This window comes from Protomyctophum parallelum, assembly GCF_964188405.1.
Source record: "Protomyctophum parallelum genome assembly, chromosome: 1".
Lineage (NCBI taxonomy): Eukaryota > Metazoa > Chordata > Actinopteri > Myctophiformes > Myctophidae > Protomyctophum > Protomyctophum parallelum.
The window spans coordinates 10,187,950-10,204,954 of record NC_139697.1 but is presented as its reverse complement, the minus strand read 5'-3'; the positions used below and the strand labels follow the sequence as shown (position 1 = coordinate 10,204,954).

At 40.2% G+C, this 17,005-nt stretch overlaps 1 protein-coding gene across 2 annotated transcripts; it reads left to right on the top strand.

Annotated features, from left to right (window-relative positions):
- Window positions 1-998: 998 nt before the first annotated feature.
- On the top strand, window positions 999-11,827 carry clptm1l (CLPTM1 like). Of its 2 annotated transcripts, none has more exons than XM_083774737.1 (18): window positions 999-1,229; window positions 1,643-1,858; window positions 2,364-2,458; window positions 2,904-3,090; window positions 3,367-3,548; window positions 3,941-4,019; window positions 4,661-4,778; window positions 4,895-4,989; window positions 5,551-5,635; window positions 6,233-6,336; window positions 6,530-6,595; window positions 6,841-6,891; window positions 7,248-7,330; window positions 7,507-7,541; window positions 8,247-8,302; window positions 8,672-8,716; window positions 8,822-8,937; window positions 9,275-11,827. In XM_083774737.1, exons 2-18 carry the CDS (start codon window positions 1,694-1,696, stop codon window positions 9,366-9,368), a joined length of 1,656 nt encoding a protein of 551 aa, XP_083630863.1. In that variant the 5' UTR covers window positions 999-1,229; window positions 1,643-1,693; the 3' UTR covers window positions 9,369-11,827. The 2 variants fall into 2 exon arrangements, with proteins under 2 accessions (XP_083630863.1, XP_083630862.1); XM_083774736.1 differs by having other exon boundaries at window positions 1,639-1,858.
- Window positions 11,828-17,005: the final 5,178 nt, after the last annotated feature.

Below are 17,005 nucleotides of genomic sequence, written 5' to 3'. Positions count from 1 at the left end.
GTAGATAGATGTACCGGTAGATAGATGTACAATCATTGAAACATGAACATAGATCTTCTCTTTGAGGGTACTCTGGTACCTACTGTATGTCTGTATCTGCTATGATATATACAGTAAAAATGAACCACTGGGGCCACACAGCAGATGCCAAGTTGATACCGCACCCACCCACAGCATAATCAGCCAGGCTGAGCCAGGCCCAGACAGTGTGCCTCAGAATTTGAAATATATACAATTTTGTCCTCGACTGTTGTAAACTCTAAGTAATGGACCCTCGTCTGGTTTGACAGACAGGTAGTGTGTGCAGGCTAGTTTACAACATAGCCTATGGTTATTAGACACCACACCAGTCAGTGACTTGTTATTTAATTTATTGATATTCTGAACTCACCATGACGACTGCCTCCGTCTTCAAAGAAGTCCAGTGACTAATAATTAGTCCACAGCTGCGTGTGTGACAAACGTTTTACCTGTAAACAAAACCAATGAGCCGGTTCCAAACGGAAACGGAGATATATAAACAAACTGTTTCTATATCAAACTTTATGTATTAATTTCATGAATAGGTCTACTTTACTATACTGTACGTATTAAAAATGTACCCTCACCTCAAACGTTGTGGAAAATTTGCTCTTTCGAGCGAGCCTCGAGGAAGGAAGATGATGCGATGGAGAAAGATGCAAGCAGATTACTTTCAACTTAATTTGTCTAATTTACTATTTGTTTATGAGCTTAGGTGAGCCATGTATAAGCCCTTTATGTGTCTCTTTTCTCACCTGCCCTTATTTATCTATTTTTAATGATGTTACCCTTTTGTTTACCCTGCCTGTTTTCTTTTAATTGTGCGCATATGCCGCATAAAACTAAAAACCAAACTATAAAAGATACGAGGATGCCGCCGAGCTGCCTGAGAGTCTCGCGAGAGAATGCATCCAGATCTCGTCCAAATGAATCAACCAGGAAGTGAATGGCGGAAATGTTTTGTGTTTTTACTGTAGTAGTAGTAGCAGAGCTACCTCACGCTTTGAGGTGAACATTCTGGATGATTATTCTGTTGCTCCGCGGAAATAAAGAAAGACACGATCAAATACGAAGCCAATGCCCTTCTCTGACAATTTGAGCGACATGACGATGTTGTTATGAACGACAGCGGGCGAGATCTGTGGGCGAACAGCCAGCCAATCAGACAGCTGTGAGTGTACTACTGACAGCTTGACAGCTTTGCCCAGGTACGACACGTTTTTATACACATTGTATTTTAGTAATTATATTTATACATTATGTTATACGTTCACACGGACGGTTTCACATAGCGATAGCGACGTCATCATGGTAAATTATTATACACTAAGTTACAGTAGACCAACAGCGAGGCTGGAGATAAAGCATGCAGCATTGCATTCCCTCACATTGTGCATTGAAGACTAAGATTCTGATGATAATATTGTTCATATCTGAGAATCATGTACAAGTGTATTAGTGTAACCAAATGGACCAGTTTGTGTGCCCTCTCTCAAGAGTTACAAATGGATAAATGAACATTAAGCATTTGTAAAAGTGTCCTGGTTCCTCTTAACTACCAGTTGTACCTAACAATATGCTGTTATATTGTTTATAATTACTACCTCTTCTCTCCAGACAGATGGCTCTGCCCCTCACCTAGCCGACAGGAAACGACGACGACTCAGCCAAAATGTTCCACAAAACATCGTTCACCACCCTGATCGTAGGGGTGTTTGTGGTGTATGTGCTACACACCTGCTGGGTGATGTATGGGATCGTGTACACGAAACCCTGCGACACCCCCATGGGAGACAACTGTATCACGCCATTCTTGGCAGGGAAACCTAAACTGCAGGTTGGTGCAACAGATTGGGGTGGGATTGGGTGGAGTGGTGGTGGGATACAATAGTAAAGCGCTTGTATGTAGATAAGGCAATTCCTGGTTATTATTTTTAGATTAAAGCATTTGAAGTGATCAAACGTAACATTATGTTCAGAACTTCAGAACATCTTCCATAAACCCCTAATGGTCTCAGGTATTTCATAAAAGCAAAGGTTAAAGCCTCAATCTGTGATGTCTTCAGTCTTCACCTGGTTGACAGTAAAACAGCAGGATCAATGTAATTAAAACATAATTTTACATATTGTGATAATTTCTTAAGAAACGGAGCTGGTATCCTTTCACACCGTTTCACACATCACACATTAGGATGAAATCTTTGGGTTGTGATGTTATTTTGCTTTAATCCATGGTGTCTACAGCATATGGTCTTGGCTGGTTGGATAGCGGGCTCTCCGTTGCCCGCAGTCATCCGTCCAGTTGGAGATCCAGCCTGATTTTGCCTTCTCTTCCTTCCTAGCTGAGTATCTACAGTGCGACGCGTCCTAATGCTGATGGAGGGCACACTCTGCTTCACAGAGAGGAGAACTTTGACGTCAACAACCAATTTGAGCGGTGGGTGGGACTCGCCATGTTTGTCCAGTTGTTAATAATTAAGTACTCATCTCTAGAGCAGTGGTTTTCAAACGGAGACACCCATTTGTGTTCCTTTGCATTTTATCAGACCCACACATTTTTATTGCAATATACAAATACACAATAATTGTTTTCATTAATTGACATTTCCAAATATTTTCTTCTTTACCCTAAATAAATGTATTTTACCCACTTGTCATAATAGGCAAAATGTTGAATGTTAAAAAAAAAGGCAATCTTGATGCCATACGTTGTGGGTTGTAGATGTGCTATTTTCACTCTAAATACAAGTGTGCCTTTAGATTTTGACTTGCCCATTGCTATGCCTATAGCACCCTAGAGATAATGGTCCTTTTTGCTGTAGCTTACAGGTAGTTTGCTCACACTCCGTTCTCCATCCTCTCTGTGTGCCTGTCCCTCACAGGATTGTCAACGTGTCTCTCCCAAAGAAGACGCGCAACAATGGCACTCTGTATGCATTAATATTTGTCCATCAAGCTGGCGCCACTCCATGGCATGATCCAAGACAGGTCCACCTGGTGGCTCAGCTCACTACATACATGGTCCCTAAGCTACGCGAAGTCTCTCTGATAGCTGGAGAAGAGACACAGGTAATGATACGTTAACATATTCACTCCATGGCAGGGGTGCAACAGTAAATGTATTATTGTTAGTTTTTATATAAATATCTATTATTTCTATTTTTCATTTAAAAAATCATTTAAGTCCAACTGGGCGACAAAAGTTCAGAGTGATTCGCAATATTCTTTTTTTATGCACTTCTCAATTTGATTAACCCAAAGAGTAATAAATAGAATAATCGTTAACCGTCCATTGTTCCATCTATAGTCTGTAGTTTGCTACTAAACCTGTGTCCATCACTGAAGGATCAGAAAGAACCTGAGGGGCAAAAGGATCGTCATGGCAAACCGGCAGCAGGGGGAGGGACTTCCCCGTCGGACCACCCAGTCTCCCACTGGCGAACGCGCCTGACGCTCAACATAGTCAGTGACCACTTTGTGTTCGATAGAGAATCCATGCCCAGCGACGTACACAGATACCTCAGAGTGTAAGATACCGCATAGTACACACACGTCTTAAAATGTAAGGTATATAGGCAGGTTACCCACAGAGTGATTTAACGTCTATGTTTAAGACATTAAATTATTTATATTTGAAATCTATGTAACATTGTACCCATTGTCAGAGTGCATCATACATTTCCAAGGATCCTAGGCGATACACAAGCCAAGTTCAAGTGTGACACATAGATATTTGTAGATGTAACATGGCAAGATATTGATTCCATAAAGTCAGTACAGATGACCGATGAAGCTTTTTAAGTTAAGTAAGTGACAGCATTGTATATCTATATTCTCATTCTCAAACCAGCTATCTACTTTTAAAAATGAATATGGAAAAGTCAAGTAAATGATTTGTGTGTGTGCGTGTGTGTGTTAGGTTTCAGAATGGTAGAAAGATGGTGTATCTACCTCTGCTGTTTGTGGATGAGCTCAGCAACCGAGTTAAGGACCTAATAGTAAGTCCTCAACTTTAATCCTTGGACATTGTATGTGATTACTAGAACTGATTGAGCTACTGAATCAAAAACTTGGCTATAAATAAATATTTAATCTTAAGAGGTTCAGATCGGGCTATTCCTAAATGATATTTTAAGTATGGAACCATTAAGAGTATGGATCTAATAATGCATGTCACTGTAATAGTTTGGACTACTTTGGATACTGCACTGGCAGCAATAAAAGCTACAAAATGGCTCAGTGTGCTGCAGTGTTGCTCAAGCCAGTCAGGCTGCATAAATGAAAAAGGTTGCCAAATGACAAGTGGCACAGGGAACTGGTTGCAGAAGTTGGAACGGCAAGAAATAATTAATTTGTCTAACTTTTATGGAACAGAGCAGGAGTTGTGGGGTGAGATTAGAGTGGAAAAACATGTTTGATGCTTCACTGCGTCATTGGAGTGCTGAAAAAAGTTGAGGCACTCTGACAAGTGTAGGGCATCAGTTTGTGGTTTCAAGTCGCTGGCTTCTGTTAACATTTTAGCCTATTGATTTGTCGCTGTTAGTGAGTGCAGCATCATAGTGAAAAAGCTTGTTTTTTTGTTGATTAGTCATTCAATTAGATTAGTTACCTACTTTTTATTGTATTAATCTGTCTCTAGGAGATCAACCGCACCTCTGTGGAGCTTCCTCTAACCATCTCCTACGACGCCATCTCTCTGGGCAGACTACGATTCTGGATACACATGCAAGATGCAGTCTTCTCGCTGCAACAGTTTGGTATGAGAGAGACACCTTGTGGAGAAGCACATACATAGACACGCAGTATGTCACTCTGTTGTATGTCCACCTGTGTACAACTGTGTGTGAGTATGTACGTATGTCAATCATTTCAGGTTTCACAGAGAAAGATGCCGATGAGATTAAAGGAATCTTTGTCGACACCAATCTCTACTTCCTGGCTCTAACGTTCTTCGTCGCAGCCTTCCATGTGAGTTGAACTTAACCACCTGAATCCTAGCATCCTCATTCTGGGAAGGGGGAAACATTCACCGAAAACAGATTTGGTGTAGAGAGAAAGAAATGGCGAAGTACAGATCCATCTGGCCCTAGTCAATTAAACATTAGTACCCTAGCATTAGTTTCCTATGTACAGTATAGAGGGGTTTAAGTGGTTCATTTGTCAAGGTTGGACTGCAGGAGAGCAGACGTGACTAGAAACGAGCTCAAATTGAATAAAAACTATCGTTGCCGAGATGAATCGGTTATTTTTAGCTCACGCCTTAAAATTCCTTTTCGACCAGAACTTATTGTGATTAATCGCCCTGCAGAAGCATCACTTGGTCTAACTTCCACTCACTTATGCCCTCTTTCAAGGACAAATAAACATTACTGAATGTATCTTTTGTGGCGTATTCACATTTTGACTAAAACTTATCTTCATGTACAGTACACACATGCACCTAGAAATTAACCATTGCTGTGAAATAGTCACTTGTAATTACTATCTTAACTTAACTGCCTACCTCGCCCCCTCTTTTCATACTTTTAGCTCCTCTTTGATTTCCTGGCATTTAAAAATGACATCAGCTTTTGGAAGCAGAAGAAAAGCATGGTTGGAATGTCCAGCAAAGCAGGTGGGTTTGTCCTAACAAACATTAAATGCCATTGACAATGAATGGAGAATTTACGTCGTGTCTGAGCAAATTGGCTATTTTTGTCCTACACAGATTAAGTTCCCATTGACAATGAATGGATGATGTACGATGATAAGATCACACATGTGTGATCTTTAATGAGGGAATAATATTATTAAAAAGAAGCTGGGGCTCGCAAGTCGCAACTCACTTTTAGATGCTCTAAACTTTTATTCAGGCAGAAAAAGATATTTTCTGCCTGCCTGTCGCTGAATAAAAGTTTGGTGCGTCTAAAAGTGAGTTGTGAGCCCCAGCTTCTTTTTATGTTGACCGTTTTGGCTCGGCACCAATGGAGGATGTGCGTTACATAACATATCTTACTCTGGAATAATAATATTAGTCACTGAGGGTACCGTTTTCCCACAGAGCATTTCTGTTCTTTCTCAGCATAGACCTGCTTTCATTTGCATAGTTACACACACTTCCCCATGGCTACCGTGTGTTCCAGTTAGGACTGAAATTAATTTATTATTTTATTACTTCTTACAGTTATGACATGGCTTTTAATGTTCTCTCTTCTCTCTCACTCTGATGCAGTCTTGTGGCGATGTTTCAGTACCATAGTGATATTTCTTTACTTGTTCGATGAGCAGACCAGCCTACTAGTCCTTATCCCTGCTGGCGTTGGCTCCCTCATTGAAGTAAATACACACACACTCCTAGATAATGGCATACTATATGATGGGTTCTGGAATGCATACATTTCTTGGAAAATAAATAAAATCATTTTCTTCATTTGATGCTACTTAAAGATATAAAACGGGGGGGGGGGGGGGGGGGATTCCTTACTGTTAATCTGAGTGTGATTCTGTGGTTTGTGAATGATCCTGCCAGGTGTGGAAGGTGAAGAAGGCCTTAAAGATTCAATTGTATTGGAAGGGCGGAAAACCTACATTTGTGGTAGGTTCAAAATCCCAACAAAAATACACACTTTTCTTATAAAACTACAACGTGTAATACTTTAAAAGAACATTGGCATGGAAAAACGTCCACGATGAAATTTTTATTTGGGAAAAGAGAGAGGCATGATATCTCCCATTATAGCTGTTTTTGTCAATGCTGCACAATAAATTAATTGTAACCTATAAAACCCTATATTCTCTACGATGATCTGACCCGTTTTCTTTTTCCTCCAATGTCAACAGTTTGGGAAGTTGGATGAATCGGAGAGGAGAACAGAGCAGTATGATACTCTGGTGAGACATGCACAGTGTGTATACAATACATAACACAATGTGCACTGCAATACTGTACACTACACATAAGAGAAACTGTATGCTGCAATACTGTACATACTGTACAAATTAAGGTGATGCTTATGCCTAATCAAGATTTGACTTGGTTGCGACGTGAGCTTTTAGATCTGCTATTTTCTGTGTGCAATGTGTACATTCAAAGCCAAGTATAAAACAAGTGTTATACTCCATTGCACAATAGTGTCTGTGTTGCGTTGTTGGCTTGGTGTAAACTACTTAGCCTGTGTAATGTATAAGTCACCTAGAGATGGACTCTGAACAAGCTGGGACTCAATTTGCTTTCCGTCTCCCTCTAGGCCATGAAGTACCTATCTTATCTACTCTACCCACTGTGTATTGGAGGGGCTGTGTATGCACTTGTATACCTACGATACAGGAGGTATATGATGATGATGATGATGGCATTGCATTGCATGTGTGACACTACAAACTGGTGTGCAATGACATGGCATGCTGCGAGGCTGGAAAAGACGGCACTCTTCCATGTAGTGAATGCAATTTCACAGCTGCATCTCTGGGACTCACTCTAAATGTCTCTCTCTCTCTCTCTCTCAGTTGGTACTCGTGGTTGGTCAACAGCTTGGTCAATGGTAAGCCGTTTTCTGCTCCATTAAAAAGTGAAAGGAATCTCTAAATTGGGATGGAGCTCGTTAATCTTTATCGATAACGAGCACCTCATCGATCGGCTTATCGAGGCGGTTTCTTATCAAGCTCACTAGCATTTTCTATTATTTTGTGGAAAGACGGGAGACAATAAATTCTGAACAGAACCAGTATCATTTACTAGGGCCTACAAATACAGTACTTTTCTAACAGACGGAAGGCAATTGACCTATTTACCAATAAAATAATATTAAAGAAACTGTTAACTGGTTAATATATGTACCGTCACTTTAAAAGCATAATTTTGTTTCCCCGGACAGTGCTGGTTGGCAGGTATCAATACACTTTTAGACAGACATGTTTGTGCCAGCATTGGTGATTAGATTTATTTATTGATCGCCTCTTGTCTTGATTGTTTAAACATGACATCATGGACCGCTATGCTCGATAACAGGCTTGATAAGCCCAAAGCGTATTGATAACGGGTACTCGATAAGCTTGTTATCAGATGTTTGGGGTATCGGTTATAGAGCTCCATTTCTATCTCTAAATGCAAACAATCATATCACTTGAAATTGGGAAGACATATAGAGCTATTATCAGCTATTAGTATGATAACCTTTAGTGACTGATACATTTAGGCGTTCAGATTAATTTTCATGTCAATAATTATCTCCTCTTGGTTGTTCCAGGTGTGTATGCCTTTGGCTTCCTGTTCATGCTTCCCCAACTGTTTGTCAACTACAAGGTGAGTTCAAGGCATACATATACCACTTCTGGTAGTTAGCTAAATTGCCTCACTGTGTATATTTGTTGATCTGTTTGAAACGATGTTGAGTTAACAGTGAACATGAATGTATGTAAATGATGCACAAATTCAATGGGGATCTAAAGTCGGTTTTAAAAATCACTTAAGTTAAATGGTCCTGGACGGAGCCGGGAGCGCTAAACAACTTTGTGCCAAAGTGGTATTTGTTTCTACTATAAATTCTTTCCTTTTGTTTAAATTATATATACAGCATTTGTATTTGTTTATTTATTTTATCTTACGGCAGAAGTATATTTAATTACGTATTTTCAGTCTATTCCTAACTTGTTTGCTTACAACCCTCAACAGTTTAAATCTGTAGCCCACCTGCCCTGGAAGGCCTTTATGTACAAGGTAATACATTATTATTAGTTAACGATTCATGGAATGATTCATTTATGGCTGTCCCTGAGCACGTAAACAGAGTTATTGATAGATTGTGCTATTGATTATTTACAGGCATTCAATACCTTCATCGACGACGTGTTTGCCTTCGTTATCACCATGCCAACCTCCCACAGACTGGCCTGTTTCAGAGATGACGTGGTCTTTCTCATTTACCTCTATCAGAGATGGTACACACACACAACACACACACCAATAATCCACATAAAATGTAGTCTTGCAAGCCAGACTGTTTTTGAATGCTTCTGTCATACAATCTGGAGCACGGAATCTCTGAAAGTGATCAAGTGATAAAGCAGATGTGACGACTCATCCCTGCTTCAGTTTTGTCTTTACAGCCACACAGATTTGTCTCAATATAAATATAAATGAACGGAAATGACAAACTGTCTTGGCTTTCAGGAATAGTTGTCTGAAATGTAACTCTTGCTGTTATTTCAGTTCTGTACTAAAGGCTACTTTCTCTGTCTCCCTCTGCCCTCTGTCTCTTCCATTGGCTCTCCTCAGGCTCTATCCCGTGGACAAGACGAGAGTAAACGAATATGGAGTTTCTTACGACGACGAGCCAAAAAAGGAAAAGGAAAAAGCTCACAAAGAATAGGATATCGTGATCTCAGTCTGTCTGGGATGTACCCGTCAGGTCTGGCATCTATTATTCTGTTCTGAGAATTCAGACCTACTTACAAAAGAAATGTCACAGGTATCTGGTCAGTTAGCTGGCTGTGAGTGGACCAGGTGTATTAATGTTTTTGGATCTGTCCAGTTGTGAAAAGCATGAGAAAAGTATGTGTGTGTTGGACTGGACTCAATCTAAGAGGCGACGATTTCTATACTGACATCTTTGGGGCCACTGTAGAAACTTTTTTTTCTTTTTTACAGTACTGGAGGGCAATCAGATCTCTGCCTACTGGCATGTCTGGTTACATCAAAATTATATGAATGGGCTAAAACTGTGGAGAAAATAAATAAGAAATGTGATAAATGTCAGAATCGCAGAACTATTGCAAAGACTTTAGGGTGGTCATTCATATGGGGACGGTATCTGGATTGGTTTTCAAAAGTGAGCCACAGGGCGTAGCGTAGGTTTGCTAATGCTGGTTTCCGTCTAATTTAAATTAACCCAGATGAATCTGTATGAGAAGATCTCTCTGTCTATGTGCGTCTATTGGAGGCGGAGGGTGGTCTGTAAAAGAACACTAGATTTGGATGGCTGTGGACTATAATTGGATGAATGACTACATGGCTATCCTTTGATTAAATTGATATTTCACAGTTGAAACATCTATACCTCCACACAGTACCTCCTCAAACAATACCTTTTATTTTCTCCAGCTAACAATCTCACTTTTACATTAAGCAGTGAATAAATGAATTGTATTAAATTAGGTAAAATAATGCATTTCTTAATGCGTGAAATCCTGGAAACAAAGAACTGATATTAACTGGATCTATTTTGAGTCGTTTAAAACAGACCAGAGTACATTTTGTACATACTTTGTGGCATGACTTTCAGCTGGAACTTGGAAGTAATTTATTTCTAGTTGAATGTACTGCATAATAAATGTACCATAATATTGTATGGGAACCGTGTGAAAGTGAAGGATAGCAGGGCTGCTACTACTAATGAACAAACATTACCATGCATGTAGTTATCAGAAACGTCAGCTGTACGACTTAACACTTTTCATTTAAAAATCTAGCCTCAAGCCCATTGTTGGAAAGGAACGAACAAAAGTCTTGAATTGAAACAGGAACAAGTCCCAGTTTGTCTCCATAATGCTTGCCTTATCTGCCCCGAAAGAAATCTAATCAAATCTCATATACTATATCAGCAGTGTCTACCAAGCGCCAACATATTGCCCCTCTCTGGTCAGGTCATTATTTCCACAATTAGATGTTCAATGCATCAAAGAGAAGCATTTAAGGAGGGTTATGATCATTTTGGGGGGAAATGGGGCTTCCACTGTGAGTTTGCAGATGGAATTAGTCTGACAAGGAAGCACGTTCGCTCGCTATCAAATCAACATTGAACACTCGACTAAAGTGTACATACGGTTACAAAATGCATTGTCAAAATGATTTCCGATTTCCATTTTCCAAAATTGTGACCTTGAATGAACATCAATGACTTTTTTGTCATTGGAAATGAATTCATGGAGCAATCATTCCAAGAACTGCAAGTGGTACTTTGTATCAACAAAGTAAATGGGGGCTAAAGAGCAGCATGAACATTTTGACTATAAATGTTATATTCAGTACTGTTATATGTTAATATTGCTACACAGTATGAAAAGCTAGAGCAACAGATGACTTGCCTTGAAGCTAGTTTATACAATGACTCTTTCAGTAAGTGTCGCTTGACAACGATGACTTATTTTCAACTGACGTGGCGTCTGCCCCTTTTTCCCTGTATAGATTTGCCTTTAAAATGCTTAATGTCTTTGATATCAACACTGGCACGGTGCATAAGATCAACAGCACAGATGCAGCACAGTTCCCATGGCAAAGAAATGTGTCTGAACTTTACCGATGCTGTTGTCTCTCCTGCACTGTTGTTGACACAATGAAATGCACCATTGTTCCCCACTGTCCAGTGTCCCTCCATCATGTTGATTCTAGTTCTGTAGTTTTACCTGTTTTAGTATTCTCGCCCAGGGGGCCAAGATTACATTTGTGCCAAATGTGAGAATGATTCCTTGATTCAGCCGTTTTCTAATTACGCTCTGGAATATGATGAGTTATGTTTCTCTTTTGTTCACTTATGGATATATCTGATAATGGCTGTTTTTAATATACTTGACAAGAGAAAGTATTATGTCTGGATTCATGTGACTTTTTTTTTCTTTTCTTTTTTTACACTTGCACAGAAGTAATTTTGTTTTGCAACAAGGTTTATAATCCTGCGTAGTTCTAAGCTACATGCAGCCAAAACTAACTGGCCTGAGGGGGTAGTTCAGTTCATCTGGACTCCTGTACATTGTTTGTTTTGAAATGTTTGGGTTTTTTCTCACTGAAAATGTCTTTTTGATGACGATGAAATAAAGGTCAAATGGTTATGTCTGCATTCCAGTTTTGTTTTTAATGTGATACCTGATTAAGCCACAAAGCCCTTCCTTTAGTTGAATAAGGTCTGCTGGTGATGAAATAGATCAAATCTGTTGCATTTGTGGAGCACTCGACTAACTTAAATTTAATGATGGTTTGGTAAAGTAAATTCTTATTGCCACTGTAGAAACAAGGTTTGTGTTTTAAAAGAGCCTGTGAGAGGGCATTACGGTTATCAATTCACACCACCAATGATGTATTATTTAGCTCTCCAGAAAGAATCTTCCCTTTACACTTTATGTGAGTTCAACTTAACTTTATGTGTCGGACAACCATTGTTGCAACAATTTTGAAGTTAACCCCCCACACACACACACAGTCACACTGTTTATTTAATTATCTGAGAAACCTTGATGTTTTCTTGTGGTTGGTGATTGACATGTTATCATCTTTATCTTATTCTTGTTCACGGACTAGTTAAATAATGTCCCCACGCAGTGTGTCTACTACAGGGGTTCTCAACACATGGGTCCCAAATTATTATTATTTTGCAACTAAATGGAAGATGGAACTGAAGAGTTTACATATGCATAAACTTTCCTTAATGATTATATCTGGTTTCAGTATTAATTTATGATATATTTTCTCTAATTTCCGGGGGGTCCCCAGCCAAAAACGTTGAGAACCCCTGGTCTACTACACACAATTAAAGTAATGTTATAACATACATGGAATCAAGGTAAATCTAAATGTGGTTAATGTGGACTTTTTCCTTTAAAAATTAAAAGGCCACTAGGTGGCAATATACTCCCATGTCAAGGTTGTGTTGTGCTTCTGCATATTTCAGGCTTGATTAAATAGAGTTTTGCATGATAACACTCCTTGGGCTAAAAACGACCATAGCCGTCATCATAAATGTGATGAGGTCAGCACAAGTGGCTATGGCCGAATTTAGCCCAAGGAGTGTTTTTTGTGCAAAACGAATCCTGAATAACTCCTAGTTTGACACATCACATGCTACTTAAAGCATAATGAAAATGTTAAAATATTGGCTTATAATAGGTTATCAATAGGGCCATCTTCGATTAAGGCAAATTTAGGGTATTAGCAGTGAGCAGATCAGGGTAATTGTTTTTGCTAGTAGACCTAATGTCCTGTCAGAATCAGTTGAAACATTGTTTTTTACTTTGATTACCGGACTAATAACCACTTAAACCCTACAGTACTATATACTTTCTTGACTAGGTTCTATACACCAAATCTCTTCACTCAACAGTAAATGTAGACCCAGGTTCACTTTGCACAGTCATGAAGTTCCTGGAAATATTTTCTTTCTTTTCTTTTCTTTTTTATCCCACGATTTTGTAACCCATTTTTCACCCTGTGTCAATTATCTAGTAGATCCTGGGCTCTACACGCCCTCCGCCAGCCTAGTCCCCATATATGGGGGACATGGGGAGAGCAACGGACTTGAACTCATGCTTCCTTCATGCCTGAGTGTCCAAGTTGCTCCTTTGCACCTGACAGGGGGGAGTTTCCCTGGTTGGACTTAGCACGTGGAAGGAACATGTTATTCCAACCAGTTCCTTTCCCCTCCATCAGGCAGTTTAGAGACCAGGATTACTGCATGCTTTTTGTGGGGGTACCTACCCTAGGGGACACTGATGATGCGGGGGAGGAGACACGCCGCCAGCACCCAGTGTCCCGAGCGGGAATCAAACCCAGGATCTTCTAGCTGTGAGGCGACAGCACTACCAACTGTGCCACCGTGCCCCCCTGGTAATCAAATTAGAAATAACCTTTTTCCAGTCCTGGAAAAGGTTTGGAATGTATCAAGGGTCCTGTAATTTATTAAAGGTCCAATGGAACGAAAAGAGATTTTATCCCTTCTTTCTCCTGCTTAGTTGTTACAGTATGCCAATAAATTCCTCACTATACATTTCTGTGTTACAACTGCTGTAAGTGCTGTTGTATCCTTCTGCCTCACCTGCCTCACTTTCCTCACATTCAACATTCCCTGCTGACAGGCGTTAGCTTCTCCAGCCTATGCCCCCGAATATGGGCCAAATTCTTAGAGGCAAGGATCCTGCCCAAGTGAGTTCTTGCCTGCCCCTGAAAAACTGACCGGGGCGGGTTCGCCTTTATCTGCCCATGTGCTTCTTTGAGAATAGGCTATAAATCATTTCCTACATTTCTTGTATTACGTTGCAATAGCTCTTCCTCTTTCTCAATAGACATATCGGCCACAAATGTGAACGTTGCCCTGTATGGTGTACAAATGCTATTTCCTCCCTGCAACCCATGACTTACTCAACCCTGGGTAGGCAACCCAGGCTGGTCTCCACCAGCCTGGGTTGCCTACCCAGGGTTGAGTAATACTGCTCTCAGCAGTATTATTATTATTATTATTATTATTATTATTATTATTATTATTATAGTATGGTATGCATGTTCAAAGATTGTTGTTATATTACAACTACAAGATTGTAAGAAAGCTCATTCAATGACAGTAGAGGTGATTCTCTGGCACAGGCCCCAAGTTCTAGCCTAAAAATGATGCAACACACGTGCCAGGGAGCTTCCAGTGGGAAATGAAACAGAGAATTAGGCTGTTAAAGTCAAAGGGGATGTTGTTAGCTAGTTAAAGTGCCTGAGGTGTTATTCAACTCGCCAGATGTGTTCCTGTAGTGATCCTCACTCCCAAATGACAATCCAGGCAGCACAAAACACAAATTTATTTTTTTAATTAACACAGGCCTATCAAGAGGACATTTAAAAGCGACATGGTTGAGAAATTACAATAACACTAATTAAATACCACATGGGTCAATGCCTTGCTGAATCAGCTGTTTTAATTTAGCTGGTTTAATTGCCTATTTGTCGAGATTGAGTGTAGGCCTACTGTAAGTTTAATACCCTTATAAAGATGCTTAATTCCTCTACAGTTATAAGACATGTTGAGTAAATGTCATACATTTTGGTATATTTAAAAACAACACTATTTAAGTCAATTGGAAAAGATGATGTGCATTCCGGTTAATATTGTTTGATTCAAAAATATTAATCAATTTTAACTGCAATATAATTTGTCATAAGTACATACAGTTTCAGTGGTTGGCGTTAAAGGAAAGGCCATGGGGTCACCTACATCAGTAGGGTGCATTTTTCGGGGAACATGAAGGTGAAATGTGCACCTGCTATATAAATAAAGTTTATTATTAGTGTTTGCCTATAGGCAAGCATACTATCGTTATTGCGCTCCAGCTCTTAAATCTTTGAAAGTTTAAATTGTTTAAAAAAAATTCAATTGTGCAAGCATAAACTCTCTCTATTCTCCCCTCCGATTGGCCAGCGATTCGGAACTCTTCCAAATTTGACCTTTGACCTTTGTCCTTTATTTTCTCAGGTGACTTAAGTTTGGGCCCCAAATACACAACTTCCTGGCTCCTGATCCTCCTGAGTCCTGCATGAATTTGACATTAACTTCATATGCAGTGTTACTTAAAACCATGTCTTACCTGGAATTACAGGGCACCAGACATACAGTAGCCTTGCGTTTACGGAGCTGCATGGTGTGTTGGTACATGTGACATGTCCATGCACATGTCATGGTGCTTCTGCAGCCATGAAAGCTCAGGAATTATCTTTCTTTCTGGCAAAGCAGAGGACACTGGGAGGAGGAACAACACACACACACACACACACACACACACACACACACACACACACACACACACACTTTCAGAAAAACATATGCATAGATTCATTCGTAGGCAATTAATGTTGTCCTGCATGAACCAGACCGTTTGCAGTTTTATTCTACTCAGTCTGAATAAGGGGTTTCAAAGTGGCATATACCACTTGGTGGAGTGGCATGCCAAAGACCACTTCTGTCTTCTGGAGCTTGCCTAGGAGGGCTGTGGGCAGTTCCACCCGTGACATCATCATCAATGGGGAATTCCAAGCTATAGAAACTGCAGGATTTCTATTCCTGAAAAGTTGCAATGCGCAAATGGAAGCCATCGTTCTCACGATAATACAAATCTAACTATTGTTTAAAAGCAAATAGTTTACAAAACATAATGCCTAATGATGAGGTCACTGGTGGACGGGTTTCTGAACTGCCAACAGCCCTCCTGTGAGACACAGACTGACTATAGGAAAGAAAATGGTGCTATTTTATCATGATTCATGAACGTGAGGACCAATTATATGAAGATGGGCTGAAAAGTGGTGAAGCTTGCATGCTCGCAGTAATGACGAAAGCATCCTACTGACTAGCTCTGCCGAGCTTGTTTTTCATACAAATCCACCGTAGAGATGTTATGAGCTACTTTCTGTCAAGACATCCTCTGCAAATGATTTTTTTTTTTAAGTGTTGCAGTTTGAAAGCACTCGTTTCTGTTAACGGGTCGCGCTGCTGCCTCCTGCATTATGTGCAAATTCGAAACAGGTTGAACGCAGGGCCGTTCAGTGACGTACGACGAGTGCTTCCAAACTCCAGCACTTAGAAAAATAATCACTTGCAGATTCAACCCATTGTAAAAAAAATCTATAGTTGCAAATTGCGGCTAGACCAGAGCTACCTGCCTACTGACTGATATTTAAGTAAACACACAGTCAGTCAGATCAGATAGGCTATATCATATACATATAGCCTCGATCGGGGTCTTATGGACCGTATGCGTTTTAGATATAACATAAAAGTCAGAGACAGTGGCTAAAGTGTTGTTGTTTTGGTTTCAGAATGAAAACAGCTAGTCAGCGGCGCATACCTGTCTGAGTGTGTGACCAGTATAGTAGCCAAACTGCGACTGGAGTCTGGAGCCAAATTCCAATACCCAAAATCTCGGCCACTTTCTCACTCACACTCGCTCGCTCCAGCATACGGTGTTACAGTGAAATTGGTGACCTGCTGAAATATCGTGTAGACGTCACATAATCACATAATGTCAGTGTCTACTCTGAATGTAAGTGTTGGAGAGAGCTGCTGGAGGCCTACTTCTTCATGTTAATACTGACAGTGGTGTAATTTTGTCCTCCCTTTACGACAGCAGACAGCATCAAAAGTAAGTGTGTATGGTGTGTGTGTGTGTGTGTGTGTGTGTGTGTGTGTGTGTGTGTGTGTGTGTGTATGTGTGTGTGTGTGTGTGTGTGTGTGTGTGTGTGTGTGTGTGTGCGCGCGCGCGCGCG